This window comes from Phymastichus coffea, unplaced genomic scaffold (assembly GCF_024137745.1).
Source record: "Phymastichus coffea isolate CEN01 unplaced genomic scaffold, Cenicafe_Pcof_1.1 PCOF00044, whole genome shotgun sequence".
NCBI classification, from domain to species: Eukaryota; Metazoa; Arthropoda; class Insecta; order Hymenoptera; family Eulophidae; genus Phymastichus; species Phymastichus coffea.
This window is the reverse complement of record NW_026706855.1, coordinates 27723-49580: the sequence shown is the minus strand read 5'-3', so window position 1 is coordinate 49580 and position 21858 is coordinate 27723. Positions and strand designations below refer to the sequence as shown.

The 21858-nt window shown below is 32.8% G+C and overlaps 1 protein-coding gene across 14 annotated transcripts; it reads right to left on the bottom strand.

Moving 5' to 3' along the window:
• Window positions 1-153: 153 nt before the first annotated feature.
• Window positions 154-20155, bottom strand: LOC131664462 (antitrypsin-like). Of its 14 annotated transcripts, none has more exons than XM_058935570.1 (9): window positions 20099-20155; window positions 17696-17811; window positions 16883-17068; window positions 16269-16479; window positions 15962-16176; window positions 15689-15874; window positions 15324-15459; window positions 1494-1641; window positions 905-1043 (listed from the first exon to the last, which is right to left on the bottom strand). In XM_058935570.1, exons 1-8 carry the CDS (start codon window positions 20106-20108, stop codon window positions 1505-1507), a joined length of 1197 nt encoding a protein of 398 aa, XP_058791553.1. In that variant the 5' UTR covers window positions 20109-20155; the 3' UTR covers window positions 905-1043; window positions 1494-1504. The 14 variants fall into 14 exon arrangements, with proteins under 14 accessions (XP_058791555.1, XP_058791546.1, XP_058791553.1 ...); XM_058935571.1 differs by lacking the exons at window positions 905-1043; window positions 1494-1641 and adding exons at window positions 10514-10635; window positions 13639-13786; XM_058935572.1 differs by lacking the exons at window positions 905-1043; window positions 1494-1641 and adding an exon at window positions 154-307.
• Between the last annotated feature and the right edge of the window lie 1703 nt (window positions 20156-21858).

The following is a 21858-nucleotide window of genomic DNA, read 5'->3' as shown; positions in this document are numbered from 1 at the left end:
CATTTATGATACTAATAGGTTCACGTCAATATTTTTTGAAGAAAAAAGTTAAATATTTTCTTTTACAATAAATAAAAATATTCTAAAACAACAATTAAACAAATTCTATATAGGGCGTCTTACATAATTCTACGCATGACTGTATGTATGATTTTAACTAAATTATTATTCTATTTAATCGGATCGACAATTACACCTTGGAACAAAGTTACTTCTGGAGTACCAATTTCATAGTAAAAGGGTTTGTCGATGGTTAAAGTGACGGGTGGGTCCTTGAAAATTTGTATCCTCTGGACCAATATCGTTCCTGGAAGCACATGAAAAATCATCGTATCTAATGCAGCTCTGTGTTACATAAATATAAATTAAATAGTAAACATGAAACCCCAATGCGTATCTACGCAAAAATTTCGTGTTTTTGAAAAAAATCCAAATGAAATGTTAAAACAGAAAATCGTTGTACTCATAAATAATCTTTGAGATTTAATTGCTTTGGATTAAATAATAGTTAGTAACTGTTAATTGACAATATTAATTTTTGATAGTTCGAAGAGATGGTATAAGAAAAGACAGAAGGTATAAATGAAGCTTTTTTCATGTACAAAGATACTTTTAAAGAGTATTTTTATTTAACTAAAATATATTGCTTACAACTCATGACCACAGTTATAAAATTATTGTGTATTAAAAAAAATGTTCAAGCATTCAAGATATTTAAATTATTCTTTCGTTGTCACTCTAATAACGTGTTATATATAAATTAGAAGTACATTTCTTTTTATTTTAGATCAAAATCAATGGATCGATATAGAATATATTAGATTTACACAATTGATGAAATGTCGAAAATTCATGCAAATTTTACGTGCACGATATAAATCTTGCTTCTATTTTAGCTGAAGTCGATGTTTTTTGGGAATCTTCATTTGGATCTACGACCACTCCATTAAAAATGATAACATCTTTTTTGACGATCATCCATACAAATGGGCTGTTAACTACAAGTTCTCCGACATCTCCAAATCTAGAGTCAATCCCCGTCTCTAAGAAATTCAGAAAATTTTAATTTTTGATAATTTTATTTTTGTTTGAACTTGAAATATCTATATTAAATTCATGAATTTAGTGGTTAGCTGTCAAAAATACCTTCTAAAAATTAAATTAATTAGATATTTCAAGAAAGGCTGTTACATTCATTTCTTTATAACAGCTGCATTTTCAGATTAATAATAATATTATACAAAAAGTTAGTTTATTGAGATGTTGATCGTTAATTTATTAGTACTATACTATGGAAATTATTTAGTTAAAGAAATAATAAAATTTAAAAATAAAAGAAGGATAAAAAGTTGATTGCAAAATTTTTTATAAAAAGAAAACTGGACCTAATTAAAACTGTAAGCAAAAAAAACACTAAAGCCACTTTAAAACGAAAAAAAAACTTAAAATCACATTTAGAAACAAAAAATTTTCAAAGTCAAAACATGCTTTACCTGATTTTAAGTTAGAGCTCGTTGATGTATCCAGAGAACAAAGTAATTATATCTTCATCGTTGTTCTGTTTTACAATTTCGTAGTAGAACGGATGATCGACAATGAAATCGGTTGCTATCGGTAGTGAGAATGATACTAATGCGCCGACTGTACAAAGGCCAACAATATTGGAAAATGATTTAAATTCACGTTTAATACGTGACAGATTGTTGTTTTTGTTTTAATTTTTATACAATCGAAAGTATTTTTATTTTACGTGAGGTATTTTAGTCACAATTTATTTAATTAAAATTTATGTTAAACACAATACCGTAACATGCTGTTATAGAATTATTTGTTTTATTTCAAGATAAGCTTCACACATGTAGTTGTTTTTTAGGATAGGAAAGGTAATGGGTTCACATTGGTATTTATCTAAATATTCAGGTTCAAATGTCCTCAAAGTATTATTTACTAGTATTTACTAGTTTATTAATATTGGTACCTGAATTAAATATATTTATTTTATGTACAAGTATTTAGACGTTGGCTGGAATGAAATAATTCATTGACGGTTCTTATCTGAATTGCATTTAATTAACAAATCATTCAATATTCAAATGTTCTTTTACAAGGTTGCAAGAGTGTTTATTCAAATTTAGCTCAAGTAAGACCGAAATATAATAGCTTTGTTATTATCAGGAAAACTATTTGAAATACGTATAGCCACTAAAAAGAGTTAAATCATCTTTAACAACGATGTAGTAAAAAGGACGATCGACGTGAAGTTTAACGGATCGATTTTGTAGACGGGCGCTCTTCGTCTTGATTATCCCTGCTGAATTATTTATAATTTATAGATTAATCAATGGTTTTAACAGTGCAGTCTTACTTGGCAAGCCAATAGTGGTGGGAATAATTGAAGTTCGTCTTAAGAATAAGACTTGGAAACATGTGACTAACATATAATAGCCATTTATCTAACTTATAGTTAACAGTTTACACACAAATATGGATAGCAGAAACATATATAATCAAGTTAAATAACAATGAATGTAAAATACTCATATTTTATTCTTGCTTCCATTCGCAAGTTTTTTCTTATAGAACAGAACATAAAAGTATTCAATTTTGCGATGTAGATTACTGAAATATTACGATTCTGAATATGTTTCATTAAAACAAATGGAGTTAAAATGTCCAATGAAAATATGAAGGTGAATCACTGAATCGAGCTTTCCTTGAATTTTCTATTAAACATTCTATTATATGATAAAAGCATAAGACATTTTGCTGCAAGCGAAATCTCCAGAATCATAAAGCTCATTTTTATTATGTAAATATCATTTAAGGTAAGTGTACTGCTCCGGCAAAGAGGATCAGATCTTTAACAATAACATGGCAGAAAGGACGATCAGTGTGGAATGTTAAATTGGACCTAGGTGGTCCAAAAATTGGAACAAACGACCCAGCTATAAACTAGAATACGGTCAATTTATTTTATTTGTAATAATCGTTCAAAACCATCCCCACGATATTCTATTTCATATGGGGACCATGAATTGCGAAAATGAATTCTTGGTCACCATATGACAAATGATTCAAGTTTTCAACGAACAACAAGGACACAATCATGAAACATCGACTAGGTGCATCTTTAATAAAAATTGATAAAGGTAATTATTGAAAATTCTTATTTCGTAAAGTTAAATCTATCAAAAAATACTTGTACACTTTACAAAATATTTTTTATTTTACATAAATGCACATGTTGTAGTAATTAAAATAAAAACAAGATGCTTTTTCGGGTAAAATATTCAATAAGAAATTATCAGAAGGGCAAGCGCACTGTTCCAGCAAAAAGAGAAAGATTATTTTTGACAATGATATAGAAGAAAGGACGATCAGCCTGGAATATCGGCTTCGATATAGCTGGTATGTATGCCGTCGCCATTTCAAATGTCATAACTGTAGAACAAAACACCGTTAATTTTTTGTCATTACTACATCGCAGTGACGTATGCCTATAATATTAAATGTTATGCATGATATACGGAGACCGTAGATTACGAAAATAAACTAAATAGCCGATCAGCGTTTCGCTTAATATTTTAAAAAGTGACAAGTCACTTTTAGTAATGGGTTATTCGTCGAAATAATTATTGAAATATCCCATATCACTAACTTTCGTTAAATTCTCCAAAAAATATTTTTACATTTAGAAGATTATTTTTATTTTTACTACGATATAGTATAGTGATTTTAAATATCTTAGACTTAATTAGAAAAAAATCATTTTTCTCTAGGAACTACCTTAAGAAAAATGATCAAACTTCCTCATATCACTATAAAGTAAAACCTCTTAAATTAAAAACCTTATTTGTTTATTGAAAAGATAATCTAAAGTATGTGCACTGCTTTAGCTATGGAATATAGTTGCCATTGCTAGTGCAACTTACATAGTTGTGGAACAGAATATCATCAATGGTTTTATTTATCATAATGCACCCTACGGAGGCATTCCCAAGATATTTGATGTTATTTTGGGGACTATGGATTACAAAAATGAATTGGAAAAAATAATATTCAATTATTTTACAAATGTAAATTGCAAATTGCAAGAAATCGACGTGATTTATGTTTGTAAAATAAAAAATAATTTGTAGAAATGATTATTTATATATACTTTGCACTGCGAATTCTTGTTAAAATGTCAAAAAGATATTTTTCTACTATATAAAGTACTATTATTTTGCACATAGTCTAGTGTTTAAACATTTTCTCGAATTCAAATGAAATAAAAAGAAACCAAAGCCTTTCGTGCAGATAGCTGAATTAAAGATCATCAGAAGGCAAATGCACTGTCCCGATAAAGAGAGACAGATTATTTCTGACAATAGCATAGTAGAAAGGACGATCAGCGCATAATATCGGTTTAGGTTTTGGTAGTTGGATTCCCGTTATTGCAAATCCTATCCCTATAAATATGGAACAAAGTACCATCAATTTTTTATTATTATTATATCACAGTAATGTATACACATAATGTTGGATGCCATGGATGATATGCGCAGGCCATGAACTATGAAAGAGCAATAAATAATTTATTCAAGCTCTTCACGAATGTAACATTGTCGAAAGACTGACAAAATCGTTTTGAAGTCCATTTGCAGGATTGTATTGTAAATCAGAGAGGGTGAAGTTTTTTTTTAATGAAAGAAGCATAAGCAAATATTCTTTGAGACGTTGCATCAGTTATGATATGTGAATTTTTTAAAAATCTTGAAATCTACTTCTTTGACTCTAATAATCGAGGGTGGTACACAACCCAGTCAAGTTGAAAATTCAAGTTTGCGGATCTATAATTTGGCAAGAATCATTTTGTATAATGATAATTGATAAAAATGGTTTTTGAAAGATTTTTACTTTGAATACACATAGGATAATGTTTTTAAAATTTTTAGACTTGTGTTAGAAATAAAAATCAAGTCCAATAAAAATTAAGTCCGCCAAAATGAGCGCTCCCATGAAATATTACACCAACTTATCTCATTATAATACAAGTTCACATTGAAACCCCCATATCTAATATCAAAAAGACAATCTAAGGTGAGTGCACTGCTCCAGCGAAGAGAATCAGATTATCTTTAAGAATTACATGGTAGAAAGGACGATCAGCGTGGATTGTCGGGTCGAGTCTAGGCGGTGCAGGTGCCATTGCTGGAGCCATTTTCATAGCTGTGGAGCAGAATACTGTCATCTTTTTATTTATAATTATGCAATCTACGGAGGCATCCCCATAATATTTGATGTTATTTGGGAGACTACGTATTACGAAAATGAACTTTTTTTTAATATTCAGTTTTTTTACAAATATAAATCGCGAAAAATTTATGATATTTATTTTTATTTTGCATATAGCTTATAGGCTTCAAACATCTCAGCTGCAAATAAGATGAAAGGAAACCAAAACTTGTCATGCAGAAATTCCAATTAAAGATGATCAGAAGGCAAATCCACTATCCCGGTAAAGAGAGATAGATTGTTTCTGGCAATAATATAGTAGAAAGGACGATCAACGTGTAATATTGGTCTGTGTTTGGTTGGTGCGATTCCCGTTATTGCAAATCCAATCCCTATAACTGTGGATTAAAGTACCATCAATCTTTTCTTGTTAAAACGTCATAATGATGTACATATATAATGTTGGATATTATCAATGATATGCGGAGTCCATGAACCGGGAAAGAAAATTATATAATTAATTCAAGCTCTTTATGAATGTAACATTGCCGAGAAACTGACGAGATTGTGTTGAACAAGTCGATTTGAGGAATCAACTTATAAGTCTGAACGAGTAAGATTTTTTAGCCACTGATTACAGATTAGAAGGCACATGCACTATGCCTGCAAAAAGTTCGACGTCATTTTTAAGTATGCTAAAGTAAAATGCTCGATTCACGTGTAATTCCTCAATGAATAATGGCGGTCCAGGCATTGCACTGTCTATCATCCAGATACCTGCGAGAAAAAAATCTATAAATTCTTCTCTGATATTCACTCTATCTATATATGTTTTCATAATAGATTCGTCTCATGCTTTGATAAATTTTATGAAATTATAAAAATGTATTAGTGAAAAATCTCAGATAATGAGGTGAGATCTTAATATCGCAGTTTACAGCTTCTGATCAGTGGTCACGGAAAAAGTGTCAATGAATGTACTACTTCAATATTGCCATCTATACGCATATTTGAATATTTGTTGAAGAACAGATTCATCAACAAAGGTAAGTCTATTTATACTTTTCTTTTGTACCACGTTGTAGGATTATTTATTTGTTCATACATGCTTGACACTCATAAATAATTTAAATCTAATTTTTGGTACATTCATTGTACTACTTAGTAAGTGTAATTTTTTATTCATACTGTTGATGTTTCGTGTATATCTATGGAACTTGCGGATCTACAACTTGTCCACTGAAGAGTGAAACTTCGACGTTACCATGGAATATCATGTAGAAAAATGGTCTGTTAACAACAATTGTATCTTCTAATATATGCCCAATACGCAGGCTTATTCCCATTGCTGAAAAATTTTATTCATTGTTGCAGTGAAAGTCTGTCTCTTATATTAACAACGTTTATATCAAGCTCAGTGCGCATGCACTTGTATATCTGATTCGAGCTCTTTTTCAGAACGATATATGCAATTTTGAAGCTGCGTGCATGCATCGTTTAATAAACAGAACAAGACAGGATAATAATTAAATAAAATGAAAAGCTTTCTCGTTTTAAACTTAAAATATTAGAAAACAAAAGAATATTTTTAAGGTCTTTTGCATCACAGTTGAGAGATTAACGAATTTTATTACTTTTAAAAAGGAGGTTTATTCCAAAAAGTTAACTAAAATGGATTTCAAAATTAGAGCAAAATCATTTTTATTGAAAGCTATCATATACAATGCAAAAATTTGAAAGTTTTGTTTCGTATAGTTATTGTGCCTTTTTATGGATTAACGACGTTTCCATTGATGAGAGGCACATTGGCGTTGATTATCATGTAGTAAAAAGGTCTGTCCACAACAAGTTTGACTTTATGGAGGGTAATTCGTCCGCTTCGAGTAAAAAAATGTGAAACTGGAAAATTTCGATTTATTTTATACTTTCTATAGACGTGAAGTATCTTTATCAAATGCTATACCAATTTAAAATACTCGGAAAACAAATATAATGTATTTGAGTAGAAGAAACATTTTGGAATGGTGATTATGTTCACGCGAACAGTTGAGATGACAACTATAGCTTCAAAAGTATTCCACTAAAAACAATGGTAATTCTTCCGCATAGTAAAACTCAATGAAAAGGTTGATCTGCTTGTATTATTTTGATTTTAAATACCCTTGATACTACACGGTTCAGTAATGAAAAAATACCTGATATATCACCTCTATTTCATCAAATATTATTGTAATTTAGAAAATATAGTATTAAGTCTATTTTAAAATGTACAAAAATGGAAAAAAGTTATAGAACAGCTATTTATTTATTATTTTCATTTTTTAAACCCATTTTTCAACAATTCACTTTCAATCTTTAGGCTAATGAAAAAAACCTTTTAATAGTTTCACATCTATCCGCTGAAAATATTGTTCTATTACAAGATATTTTCCAAAACATATCATTTGAATCTTGAATATACTACTTGTACCCTGAAGATATTAGTTGATCATTAAAAATAAAAATGGTTGGTCGACTTCTAAAATTCTTGGTATAATCGGGATGAATATGCGAATACTTATCGTCACACTTATCGGGTCTGGACATAACTACTGTGAAGAAAAGTAGTATATTAATGTCTTATTTATCAGTTTCACTTGATAATATCACAACGTTGGATTCGACTAATGTTCTATTTCATAATTTTATTCTGTGTGAAACGTTATATGAATACATAACTTTATTACAATATTTCATAGATGTTATATTCAAATTATAAATTGAAAATGATTTCACAAATCATTATCAATATTGGTTTGACATTTTACGAGAAAAATGATAAGAGGCGATAACAGTTGTCATCCTAAAACGTTAATCTTATTCCACCCATATAACATAATCTATAATAACTACAAAGTTTGTGTTACTAAATTGAAAAAACTCAAAATTGTAAGCTCGTGACGTGATGCTTTGTTTTTACAAGTTATTTTTAATATTTTTTTTATTTCATGTACTTTATGTACTTTTATTAATTCTGATTGATTTATACCCAAGTCAATAAAAGTACATAAAGTTGATGTGATCAAACGATCATTAGGAGATCAAACATTACTAAGGTAATTAATAAATAGGACAGCCCTGCTTTATCAGCGCTTAATTCCCATTTACGTTCGAATGCAATACAAGATCTATTGCAACTATATAGATCACGAATATTACTATAAAAATCTATACAAATACTTTACAAAAAATAAGTTAAAAAGGTTAACTTGTCGTCGGGACCATAAATCTTGATGTACAATTGAAAATTTAATATAGAGGTAAAATAGTGGACCCCACACGGGACTACTATATACAAACTGCTGTAACTTTTAAATAATAAATTTTTTTAACATATAGCTCATTTTAAAGTTTATGAAAGCATAAAAAAGAGCAATTATTCATTTCAAAAGTAGCTATTTTTGAGTGTGAAAAAAAATTAGTACTCGACTATGCATCGTCAAAGAAATATATGTTTGAAAGTTGCTTAATACTTCTAAAAATGTTTATATAATAAGGATATATTTCAAAAATATCATATTTTATGACAATTAAAATCTGAAGATAAAAGTAAATTTGATTGAATGATGCTTAAGTTGAAGGGTTAACAACTAATCCAGTAAATAGCGGAGTTCTGCTTTTACCGTCATGAATTTCAAAGTATGATGGCCTATCCACTTTCAATATTTTTGGAAGTTCAACAAATTCTTCTATCACAGCCATTACTGGAACAATCTGGATTACTACAAATTATAAAAAGGTATAAAGCCTCCGAAATACTACGTTGTTTTTTGTTTGTATTGAAAGTAATTGCAACAATGAATTTGTTGTAAAAAAAATTTTCGTCGCACAAATGAAGATTACTATTGCAATGATTGATGCATAACTTATTTGGAGAATGCACAAAATTCCATTTATTTCAGTATCGATTTCGTTTTATGCTTTGGGAAAAATTCATGAGGTAATAACAATTACCAGCATGTATGATGCACAACATATTGAAATTTGTATGATGTACAACATATTGAAATAGATAACTATTAAATATTTATTATTGAATTAGATAAAATTAAGCTCCTAACCATAAAATAGTAATACTATGAATTTATTTCTGTAAAATTACTTTTTGATGGAACTTTTTTATACAACGTAATGTTATATTTTTCTGAGATATCGACTATTATTGTAGTATCAATAAATGAGCGTGAAGTTATCATAATAATTAATTCATTAACAGGTGATTAATTTGAAGGATTGAGAAGATGACCCATAAGTAGAGCAATGTAATTTTCCCGTTTGTCAATTTATCGAAACTATAATTTACGAGGTTTACATTTAGTTAGTGAATACCAATAATTAGCAATAAATTGATTAATAATTAATATATTATATTTAGTGTTAAGACTATTTTGCAATAAAATCAACAGAAAATTTTGCAATAAATATGCAACTTTACAGTTTGCAATATTTGATTTGCAACGAGTGATTTTATTTATTATTATATAACGCGTCCTTTGTAGTATAATGATTTAATTGAAGGATTAAAATCCACAATCTATATATTTACGTCTGCCTATATCTTTTACGGGCTTTCAGCGAACCTAATACTTCACATTAGTATTAGAAAGAATCAATGCATTAATTTATAATAGATATCAGGGAATTTTTTAATTAAATAATTTTTAATTGTGACCAAGCTGATGAGAGCATGATTATAAAAAATTATATTGCGTATACACAGCAACAAGTTATTTATTTGCATCACTGATCACTGATGAATCCAATGAAATGATGAAGTAGGCGCTTTTCATCAATAATTTTGAGCAAGGTAGGCTTGCTTACTTTGCATAATTTTTTAATGTTCCGACGGAATAATAACCGGAACAATTGTAGATGTTAAAAATAAAATTTATCTTATCATTACCACTTATCAATATCTACCCATTTTTGTGGGGATTGTATTGTATTTTATTAAAGTAGAAAAATAGTATAAAAATTAATTAAATTCTACATATTTATTATGATGTATAAAGTAAAGATGAATCTAGGATTATACACGTTTGAAGGCTTTTTTGAGTACTAAGGAAAATTAATAGTCAAAAATACATTTCCGGAGTAATTTATTTCCCGAATGTTACTTTCCCAATATATATGGAATGGTAATGACCATATATTTTTTAATTACCATATACTTCATTACAATTTTGAATAAACGTTGAAGCAGATTTAATCAAATGATAATAGGTGATTAACTTGAAGGATTCAAAATTAATCCAGTAAACAGCGTAGTTCTGCTTATCCCGTCATGAATTGTAAAAATCGATGGTTTGTCCACTTTCAATATTTTTGGGAGTTTAACGAATTCTTCAATAGCAGCACTTAGAGGAACAGCACGTAATACTATAAATTATAAAAATTATATTGTAAGACTTCCGGAGCATTTATTTGTTATTTGGTTTTTTATCATTAATTATTTAAGAGGACAAGATACTAATAATTTTTTAAGCTAATAAGTTTCGTTGTAAATTCATCAAATTTTGATAAAATCGAATTTTTATATTTTATCTATAATTTACGTGTATCTATTCATATGATTCGTAATAATTTCAGTGAAAAGTAAAAAGTTTTTTTTCGTCATGTATTAAAAAATGACTTATTTAATTTTAATATCTCTTAGATTTTTCCACCAAATATTCTGTAAGAGCCTAAGATATTAAAATTAAATAATCTTCTGTATGGAATTGCGTAAATATATCAAGAGCAGTTGTCAGAATAGTCTGATGGTGTTAGTAAAAAAATAATACTTGTCATCAAACCACATCATCAATGAGCCAGAATAATTATCAATTACAAATTTATCAGTAATGATCCGATATATAATTAAGTAGCTGAAGATAAAAATGACAAAGAAAAAAGAGAAATCTGATTTATTACTTTCTGTCATAAACTGTAATCAAAAACGACTTATTTCCGTATGGTATTTTTATAATGAAGACTCATTCCATGCAAACGTACCAAGTAGTATTCATGTTTCTAAAAATATAAACTCAGGGTCGTCAGTTTTGAGATTTCAGTTATTTTTTTTTTATTACTACTATGAGCATTTGCGATCCAAATAGATGGTATTGAATAAACAACGATGAATTAATGTTGGCGCAAGATTATTACTCATTAAAAAGTTGTGAAACAAGAGTTTCTTTTCACCTTTTGAAGGTTTTTATAACAAATATCTTTGAAAATTTCAACTGCTTGAAAAAGTATTTTAGTAAAAAGAATTGAATAACTACCATGGTAATTAAATTTTTCATATTCTGGATGCAATAACGCTTTAATTTTTATTCCTAGTTAATGCACTATGATGAAAATAAATAAAATTCTCTCATGTGTGACGAATAATTAATTGGTCATGACATTACAAACAAGACCACCGAACAAATCAATTTGCTTTGACGTGTCAAATATTTGGAAGAAGAATGATCTGTTAACTTTCATTTTCATTGGTGGTGGTGGAATGAATCCCGAATGACCTTGTAACTCATTTTCTAAAAAATCGAATAATTAGATGTTCAAACGAGAAATAACAACCTAGAGAATCGTAAGTTATTTATGTCATTTATATACATAAGTTTAGTGCAATTTGTTAACATGCTATATAGTTAATGGTGCTAATATTCAAATTTACGATACGATAACCGTAATTACCATATAGAAAATAACCAAAACCAGTATCATTATACCTAAGAATACTTCATTGTGAATAGCTTATAAATATAACAAAATGTAGTAATTTACTTCTATTTCGTTTAAAAATAGACTGGTGAATAAGAATAGCCGAATATATTAAAAATTAAATTATTTAAAAATTAGAATACATCATTTAATATAGTTAATTTCAGTAACTTTAATCACTCTCATGAGAAGCAAGAATTATGAAGTTCTTTTTCGGTAATGATTAGTTTCAGAAAAATAACAGAATGTGGCTAACAGAAGAGAAAACGCATTTTAGTAGCTAATGGATCCACAATATTTCCAATGAGATTCCTTTTCTACAGTATATAATATTTAATGTACATAATTTGTGAAACTAGTTGATTCGATTTTATTTAGCGTAATTCAAACAATGGTTTTGACAGAGAAAGTGTTAAGCTAAATCTGTACTGCAAAGTACAAAAATACTGAAAATCAATGAATTATCGTTTTCAACTGCATGTCATACTATTTCTGGCAGAAAAAATATAAAATGTATTCAATCAAATATTTTTACTTCATTAATATTTTCGAGAAATTATTTATAGTTATTTTATAGTGGATTATTTTATAAAATATCCTTTATGAACTGTATTAGACTATATATTTAGAATTAGAAATTATTTAATGTTCTAGATACTTTTCTTGATAAGTTTATATTTATAAAACATTATAATTTTTATTAAGAAATTTAATTATATATATGGTCGTATAATTCTAGCAATTAGATGTACTTCAAATCACATCGCCTACGTAAAAATATTAAATGCTACGTTACAAAGAATTTAATTAATCAAATTGTATCAAAATCAAGGACTGATAAAGCCTAGAAATAATGTCAGTATTTTATATCGAATCTTGTAATAAAATTGTCTGCCTGCTTTAAATAATATTCTTTTATGTCGGAACACTGCATGTTGCACTGTAAGCATGTATACAAATAGTTGTAACTTTATTACCATAGTAAGTTCACACTTTCGAAAATAACACGTGAGAAATAAAATAATATAGTATTTTTTTTTCATTTCGTGAAAAGCTTTACAATTTAAATACAAAAGCAATTTATTGCAAAAATGAGAAATGTAATGTTTATATGAGCCTAATAATTAATGTTTTAGACTCACAAAACGGTTATTTATTGAAGTATTAGGTTTTAAAGTAACGATAGTAATAATGATGTCAATAAAAATTTAATTTTATTAGTAATAAAAAGTCACTTAAAAATACTGTAAAGTGTTTGTCATTGATAATATATAACTCAATCGTTTCAAATTCTTTGTCAAAAATAAAAGAGATTTACGTATTTTTTAAATCTATTAAGTTATGTTTGACACCGAAAAGTACAAAATATTCATAATAAACTTAGACCTACGTATGAAAAATATCTTTTGAAAAAAACATGTATAATTTCGACATAAGATTTCGTTTGATAATGTTTTCATTCATTATTATGTTTTCTTCTATAATTTCAAGTACATTTCAATGTCTATTACGAATTTCGCGCTAAACTTTAAAGTAATATCATGCAAAGCGTATCTAATATTTTACTAAAATAATACTACAAAAATTGAATTGCTAAAATATCACGATATATTAATTATAATAAGTTCGATTGCATGGGATATCGCCACGGAAAAACGACGATTAATAACGCACCTCCAACAGATTTATTCGCTCTTCGGATGAACGACTTGTCCACTGAACAGTGAAACATTGGTCCTTTCGTCGACAATGGAGAACAAAAATGGTCTATCCACTATTAACTCAGGTTTCGGGCTAAAGCTCAGCAGTTCGATTTCAATAACTGTTATGGGACAAAAAAAAAGTCTTTCACATCGTGCTTCTTACACAAAAATTTCCTTTCTAGAATACGTGTTATTCAAATTTTTCTACATTAGTGGGTTAATTTACTATAACATTTACTCGATAGACATTGAATCGTTGTTTTTAACATTCCTTACTAATATCAAACTACACTAATATTAATTTAATTAGAATGAAATTAAATGTGCGAAATTTCTCCGGTAAATACAGATTTTCTGATTTGTGTCAAAATCATAAGTCATACTTGGGTGACAAAAAACAAATAGTAATCTAGGTCAGACTTATTATTCAGAGTAAGTAGTTGTTCTCGTTTCAGACCTCCAGTTTATTAGTTTATGTGTTTGATGATTTGAGATTCTTATTCACATTAATATATTTAAGAGGTTTATATTTCAGCCTATATAGATATTCGTATCACAACTAGTTTTCATTATTTGCCATTGAATACTACGATGGTATTCAAATTATAATAACCAACAATGTGATAGCACGCGATAGCACAAAAATTAAACAGTTCGGTTTTTCAAAAAAAAACCAACAACAAATAGTATTTACTATATTACAATTAACTCCGAAGTAAAAGGGCTCATGAAAATAAGGCTCGATGATTCTAAAATTATACGTATTTCGTAAAATGTATATGATTCTTATAGAACTTGAACAAAAATACGTTTACCGAATTGAAGTCAAAGTTGCAAATGGTTATTTTTCAGTATTTCATTAATAAACATTTCAAATGGATTGTTCAGCCATGAATAATGTTTTTTTATATAAATAATTTTTTTCATCGCTTAAATGAACTGATTTCTTTTTTTGGAGTGACATTAGCATACAGATCGAATACCTGCGCTGTGTATTTACCTGAATCTATTGAGCCTTATTGATTTAGCTATAAGAAACTGATAGAAGGGAAAAGGAAAACTTTGATAATGTGTTTGTAAAAGTCGATCAGAAAAAAATTATTCAGATTGTGCCAATAAAATTAGAATATTAAACAGGGAGGTGCTGAGCATATAATTATAGAGCAACAGTTATGCGAACCGTTTTTAAACTAAAACGAAGAGCATCTAAGAGCTTACCATGATTTTTTTCTTTAATGAGTAACGTTGCAACGTCATAACTCATTAGTAAAACGCTAATATTATATCTCAGGTACCGATGTGTGAAAACTTCAACATACTCAGTAGATTGACTTCAAATTAAACAAAAAACACAGCGGAAACACTGAACACTGACAGAAGCGACACACGCGAAAAAAAATTTACGAAATCACGCAGTGGAAAAAACATCATGTTGCCAGAGGTGCAAAAAGAAGAGTAAAAGAACGAAGAAGAAACGAACCATCACCACCAACACCGTTACCATCACCGCAAAAATCAAAAGAGAATGGAAAGAGAAAGAGAGTGAGAGACAAGGAAAAATAGGTGATTTAGAAAATCAAGTTAGGCAGGTGAAAGGAGAAACGAAGCATAATGAAGTTGAGAGGACAGCAATAGAAAAGTAAAAAGACAACTTACCCGTGACGGCTGCAGCTTCACTGCCCTCCTCGTTTACTTCGATGTAGGCTTTCTGAAGGACTTTAGCGACCTTCAGCGGCACATTGGAAATTCCACTGAAATCAGCGCTATCAGAAAACATGTTGCTCATTCCCATCTGCAATATCAGAAGAAAATGCTTAGTTTCTTTTTTTATCTTAGACATGCTATTTTGCAATCATTGCGATCGCAAAATTTTTATAATTTAAATTCATCGGCAATCATATGTCAATGTCTGCTTCATTGGAAAAAATTGTCAGAATAGTACTATTACTCTGGAAAATAGAAGCATAACTCTTATTGGTGACAATAAATGCATTTGATTTCAGCTAAATAAAAGCTCTCACCTGTGAAAGAGGTTCTCTCAAATCAATACTGCTCTCAATTTTGAATTTAGGGAGGTGCAAGTGAACGTCGCGCTTAGACCCAGAACTAGCAAGGCGAGTGTAGTTGAAGCTCTCGAGGTTGTTCAAAATATTGTTAAGGCCATTGATTTCATCGGGCACGATGATCACCATTTTCAAGTATTTGTTCTATAATTTGATGTGAAATGATATTTAACAATCTAAGTTGTCAACGAGCACATAATCATTCTTTATAATTGTAGAAAGATCCGGTACCTCGTATGGAAGCTCGATGAATCTGGCCTTAAGGTCGGGCAATTCACCGTAGAAGTATTCACCCATGTTATACATAGTGGGAACTTTCTTTTCGTTCTTCTCGTCGAGGTGGAAAGTCCTGTCCTCGGTGCTCTCTTTCTTGAATTTCTGGGCCCATTTTCCCTTGAAGTAGACAGCGTTCAACAAGAGCATTCTGGTGTCAGGATTGATATCATCTGCGAGAATAACATTTACATTGGTCAGTGTCGGGAGAACCATCTTGCTTCCGAATAATGCAACTCATCACTGCGATCTAGTAGACTCTCACCGGGCTTGACGATCTCTTGGATCTTATCATGAGTCCTCTCCTTCACCCATCCGTTAACGAGGTTGGCAGACTCGGTTGGTTGTTCGACTTTGATTTGCGATGCCTCCGAGCGGAAGTTATCAGCGGTCAGTTGTTTGTATTTGGGTTTCAATGTCAAGCCCTCGGCGAGGTACATCTTGTTGGCCACTTCCAGGGTCACGTTCTCGACGTTCTGTGATAAGCGAGAAAAAAATTATCATTTCGTTTTCCAAGACTGACGAGCAAAGCAATTGAACGAAATCGAATTAAAATAGAGCTGATAATAAGCAATTTTTTTGTTTGACTTTAGAAAATTCATGAGAGACTGAAATAGAAATCTGCAAACAGGCTATAAAGAGTTTTCCTCGATAGATAAATCACGCAAGTTACGGTTTTGCTTATGTTATCGAATTTCATAAGTTTGCTAAACATATATGCAGCGGGTCTTCGCGAACTCAACGGTCATTCACTGTTCGCCCGAGAAGATTTACTACTTGAAAATTTCGTCACGGCATTCGAAGCTTCGACGTTTTTCTTTGCAAAAGGTGAGGCCTCGACTCGAAAATGCCGACGGGAAAAAAAGTGCGCTCTCGTACGTTGAGCTGATCGATGAGGCTCTGGAATCCCTGGCGAGACATAGCATCGTTTTCGGGCAAGTGCAGGGATTGGCGCATCTCCTGAGCGGTTTTGCCTGCGGCTCCGTAGGCAGCCATGGACAGGACGATGTGGGCGCTCAAAGGCGAGCTGATCAGGTTCTTGCCCTTGTTCTCGCTTGACACCGCCTGCAATTACAACAATGGAAAGTCATTTGTAGCCGCAATCACGTAGACGACGCTAGCGGCGTTTCGCATGCCCGCATGCGTTGCCTTTTTTCTCTCTACCAGCGACACCACACTGCCAGTGCTCTTTTCTTTCTCTCTCGCTTTTTTCGCTCGTCCGATTATGCTAATTAGCTTGCTATTTGCGAAGACCAGAGCGAGGTGTTTCGACATCGCTCATTGACTAAGCTCTTTTTATTTACTCGCCTGTGTATAGAAAACTTCGTAGACATGCTTTATTTTCTATGTGAAATTCAATTTTCGTTTTCTGTCGTGAATTAATGGAAAATCGTCACTTGAGCTGCAGGCGATATCAGAGAGAGAGAGAGAGAGAGAGAGAGAGAGAGAGAGAAAGTCGTGTTCCATCACTTTTTACAGTCTTATTTCAACGAACGCTAATATTTAAATTATTGGCAAATATCAACTGATTTTAAAATTTATTGATTACCTCAGCATCTTACGTATGAAACTTGTACGCGAAATCAAAGCAAAACAATAAAAATATTTAATCGAAATGTTGAAGAACACCAACTAAAATGCTTGAATTAATAAGTACACTAATAATATATGTAAATGCATTTAACAACGAACCTTGACGAAGGAGGTAGCGAAGTTTTCGGCGCTGTTGGCTACCGCCCTTATGGGCCTAACCTGGTCCAGGGCCATAGCGCATGTCGCGCAAAGCGCCAGCGATAAAATAACAATAGCTGTAATAAACAAAGTAAAACATGAATCATCCCACGTCGAACTTTTTGTAATGGAGCGCTATCGTTATTAGCATCTCGTGCTACTTGTCTCATTATAAATGACACGTATGCCCGAATACCAAAGTTTTTTGTTTAAATTCCAAGTTATCTCACGTATAGACAGTACTGCTGGTTGAGTATTAACGTTTTCAAAATAAAATATTTTTCAACATCAGCTGTGGCGTGTAATTATTGGTTAAGCGTGAATTAATGATCGGACATTACAATTGTATAATTATTTTCGAGATTAGTAATATGTGACGCTAATTAAGTAAAACAATTCTGCTCAGAATAATCGGACCGATAAGCGGATGTTCGATCAACACCGCACTGATGAATTTTCGAAGCAGCTTTCACGTACCCGTGTAATAGGTGATGATTAATTGACGCCGTTGAGTCATTCCGCCTACCGTATGGCACACTTCAAATTTTGAATCGGAAAATCGATATTCGCAAATAAAACGGTGCTCCCACAAAGTTTCCTCTAAGATTTAAAAAGCAAAGCAGTGATGCCAGAGATTTTCCTCATTTAAACAAGCGCGATATTCTTCCATGCCTGACACATTACGAATTTATTTCTGTCTCGCGGTAAAAACGAAACAAACAAGGTACGCACGGGCACCGCTGACGTGTTAATCCCTTTACACGCCTGTATACCGACTAGAGACTTAAGAACGAAAACATCTGATGATTTGGATTGCGCGGTTCTGTTTGTACTCTGAATTAGCAGAGTTGACTGAAGCTTTCTTGTCGCTTGACAAGTTGCTTCGTACCGGAGTAGACAAAAAAAGGAGAAAATCCTCGCCAAGAACAATCGCGACGGCTGCGTTCATTCGAAAATGTTTGAAGCCGAGAGGGAGAGAGAAATCATACGCCCAACCGCAAATCCTGATTAGTGAAAGGAAAAAAAATGCAAGAGGCGCTAATTGCAAGTATCTCCCGAAGGCCGTCTTTCAAGGGCGTGCGCACGTGCGCGTAGTACGCGCGATCGCTAACCACCACTGCGCCCATCGAATAATTTCACGATTTTACAATTTATAAACCGAATGCTCCTTTTTTAACTCTCGCTGCTTGCCCCGCTTACGCAAGCGATTACACGCGTTATCGCACGAGCCTCACGCATGCTGGTCTTGTCGGTATTATCAGGCGGTCTCTTCTTTTTTTCTTTTCGAATGGAAACCGTTATGATTGCGAGCCTGTTAATATGCCACCAGTGGATACCGAAAACCGGTGTACATCTCTCTCGAAGTGGATATCGAAATTAGCTATGCAGGCAGTTTTATCAGTTGGCCAAAGCTGAAGGACCAATCGAGACTTTGCGTCGGTCATAGCGTTTGGGACTGACAAAGTTTGCTAATGATTCTAGAATATTTAGCCAAGTAAGCTGTTGAGTAAATACGAGATAAGAGCCACGCGCGCGCGAGTGTACTCGTCGTCACATTCGTAAACGCTGGTTTTGCACGCCAATGAGTAACGAATTTTTACTGGCTGTCTAAACAACGAGAGAACAATTATCCAACAGATTCATGCATTTCGTGCTGTTCGATAATTTACAACGACTTGCGAGTATCGAATCGTGAAGGCAATTGGAAATCTGGCAGGAAAAAAAAGAGAGACACGAGTGGCGCATTAGGAGAAACCTCGCAAGTGTTTTTATAAATTTACGGCACTTGTGTCATTACAAAGCAATCCCTTGATAATTGCGCGCTCGTCACGACGATGAATATTGGTGCTATTCTATATGGAGCGTACGTTTTCACTTGGAAATTTTCCATGCACGTTTCGTTACATAAAACGATTAATAAAACATCGCGCCACGAAGGAGCAAGAAAGCAAAGAACGGTGCCATCGAAATTGCAATAAAAACAAAGGACAAGCCGCCAAACTATCGAGTGACCGCTCGACAGCAGCAGCCAAGCGAGCGTCTAAAAAGTAAGATATCGATTGGCAGACGTTAAGTAAGTGTTATCGCGTGTGACGAGCGGGGAAAAACGCTTTTCACCACCGCACACAACTAATCCCAAAAGAATCCGGAAATCGCCGCGCTCGTCAAAACCGTCTGCTCGTACAAGACACTGCCTACAGAACAACAATTGCACATATACGTTTAGTCTCTGGCGAGACTATCGCAGTGGATTTCAATGTCGATCCGCCGATAGCGCAGGAGAGAAGAGGCGAGAAAACGCGGCAAAGTTGAAGGCCCCGCGGCAAAAAGCCGGCCGGCAGAAGTGAAAGATAGTCAACTTACTGGCACGCATGTCGTGTGTTTACGGTGCGGTTGCTCGCGACTGCTCGAGCACAACTGACTTGCCGAAGCCGAAGCTCGCGTGCTATATATATAAACGCTGCCGTCGCCGCCGCCGCCGTCGCCGCCGCTGCGGGCGGGTGGACCGCCCCTCCCCTCGCGAGCCCCTCCCGTGATAACGCATCAGTCGCGCGCGTTGGCATCACATACGTATACGCGATGTGCGCCGAGCGAAGGACTAGTTTTCTCGCCACAGGCGCTCGCGCTTTCTTGCGCCGGGCGTGCGGCCGACCGAGAGGAGTCTCCGCACGGCCGACGCTGCCGATCTCTCGGCCGGTCCCGCGGACGCGCCTGGAATGCACTTCTGCGCCTAGTTCCGTTCGCCGCGATCATCGCCTGCCGCTCGGACGTTCATTCCACGGCGCACGCTATCCAACGCTCTTCTCGTTGTTTTTTTTTCAAACGACGTATCGCGGTTTACTAAAGTGTAGGTCAAACTTTACGACCGATCATTACGCCATTAGCTTTGATTCGCCTTCACGAAATGCGCTGCCCGCGTGAAGCTGAAACTTACCGCAAAGTATGCGTGCGCGATAGGCTAGTTCGCCGCCTGTTCACTCGGAGGAACTGCCATTATAGAACTACATTGCAATGCGCGGACAAGAAACAATACGAACTTTGATCGTTTAATCAAAAAACGGCATCGTTAATCGAGTTGCGAAGAACAACGGGTCAGTCGGTTAAAGAGCTTTTCGCGTCCTTCCCATGTGTCAATGAGTAATGGACATTTGACACATTGATCGTTTGCTTTAGGCAGGGTGTGATGTAGTTTACATGTCGGCTTGAAAATAACAAAATTAACTTTCAACAGAGTCAATGATCGATCACTGTTTACTAATTCTATTATGCTGAGTGGGTCACTTTCAAGATTAAGGAAATATGTTTAACATTGACGTTCAAAAGCATATTCTCGAATACGTGTTTGATTCAAAAATAGTCATTTCATACTTATTCTTTTGATTTTTATCTTGCAGCTACACGGATGCTCCAATATTTATTCGACTTTGCTGAAGCAATAAAGTAATTTCATATATAAAGACATGTGTCGATAATTGATAGTAACTATCCACGTGGAGCTATCGCAATTTTTTTTTGCAAAAATTTTTTTCGAGAGTATTTCTAGTTTAATTAAACATTTATTTCTTGAAGTTTGCTGATTTATTAACTTCCGTAATTCCACAAATTCAAAACTAAAACGAATTTCATGAATCACATGCCAAATTTTTTTCTATTTCAAAGAAACGTCACTTTTAAGGAAAGTAAAAGAATTTTTGTAAAAATTAAAGTATTCGCAAAGGAGCCATTAAAAAATAAGGGAGCTTTATACATCTTATGGTGAAAACGTGGCTATTACATCTATTTCAAACTGTAATAAAGTGTTGTACTTAGCATTTCTCATTCAAGTAAACAACTATTAAATACTATGAATCACTCAGCAAAATTCGTAATTATCGAATAAAGATATAAACTCGAGTAAAAATAGTCGACATATCTAGAATCTGAGAAATTTGATAATTAGTATCTGAGTCTGGGTAAAAACCCTACAACCATTGCACACCCCCCCCCCCCATTCCTCGAATCTCGTATCATTACTTTTGACGCACATGCGATTCAAATTCAAATTTTTCGCTAAGAGAGCTCGAGGTCGTATGGATTGACGGCCCGTTCGCGTCTTGAGATTCTGGGTTAACTTTGCTCGAGTT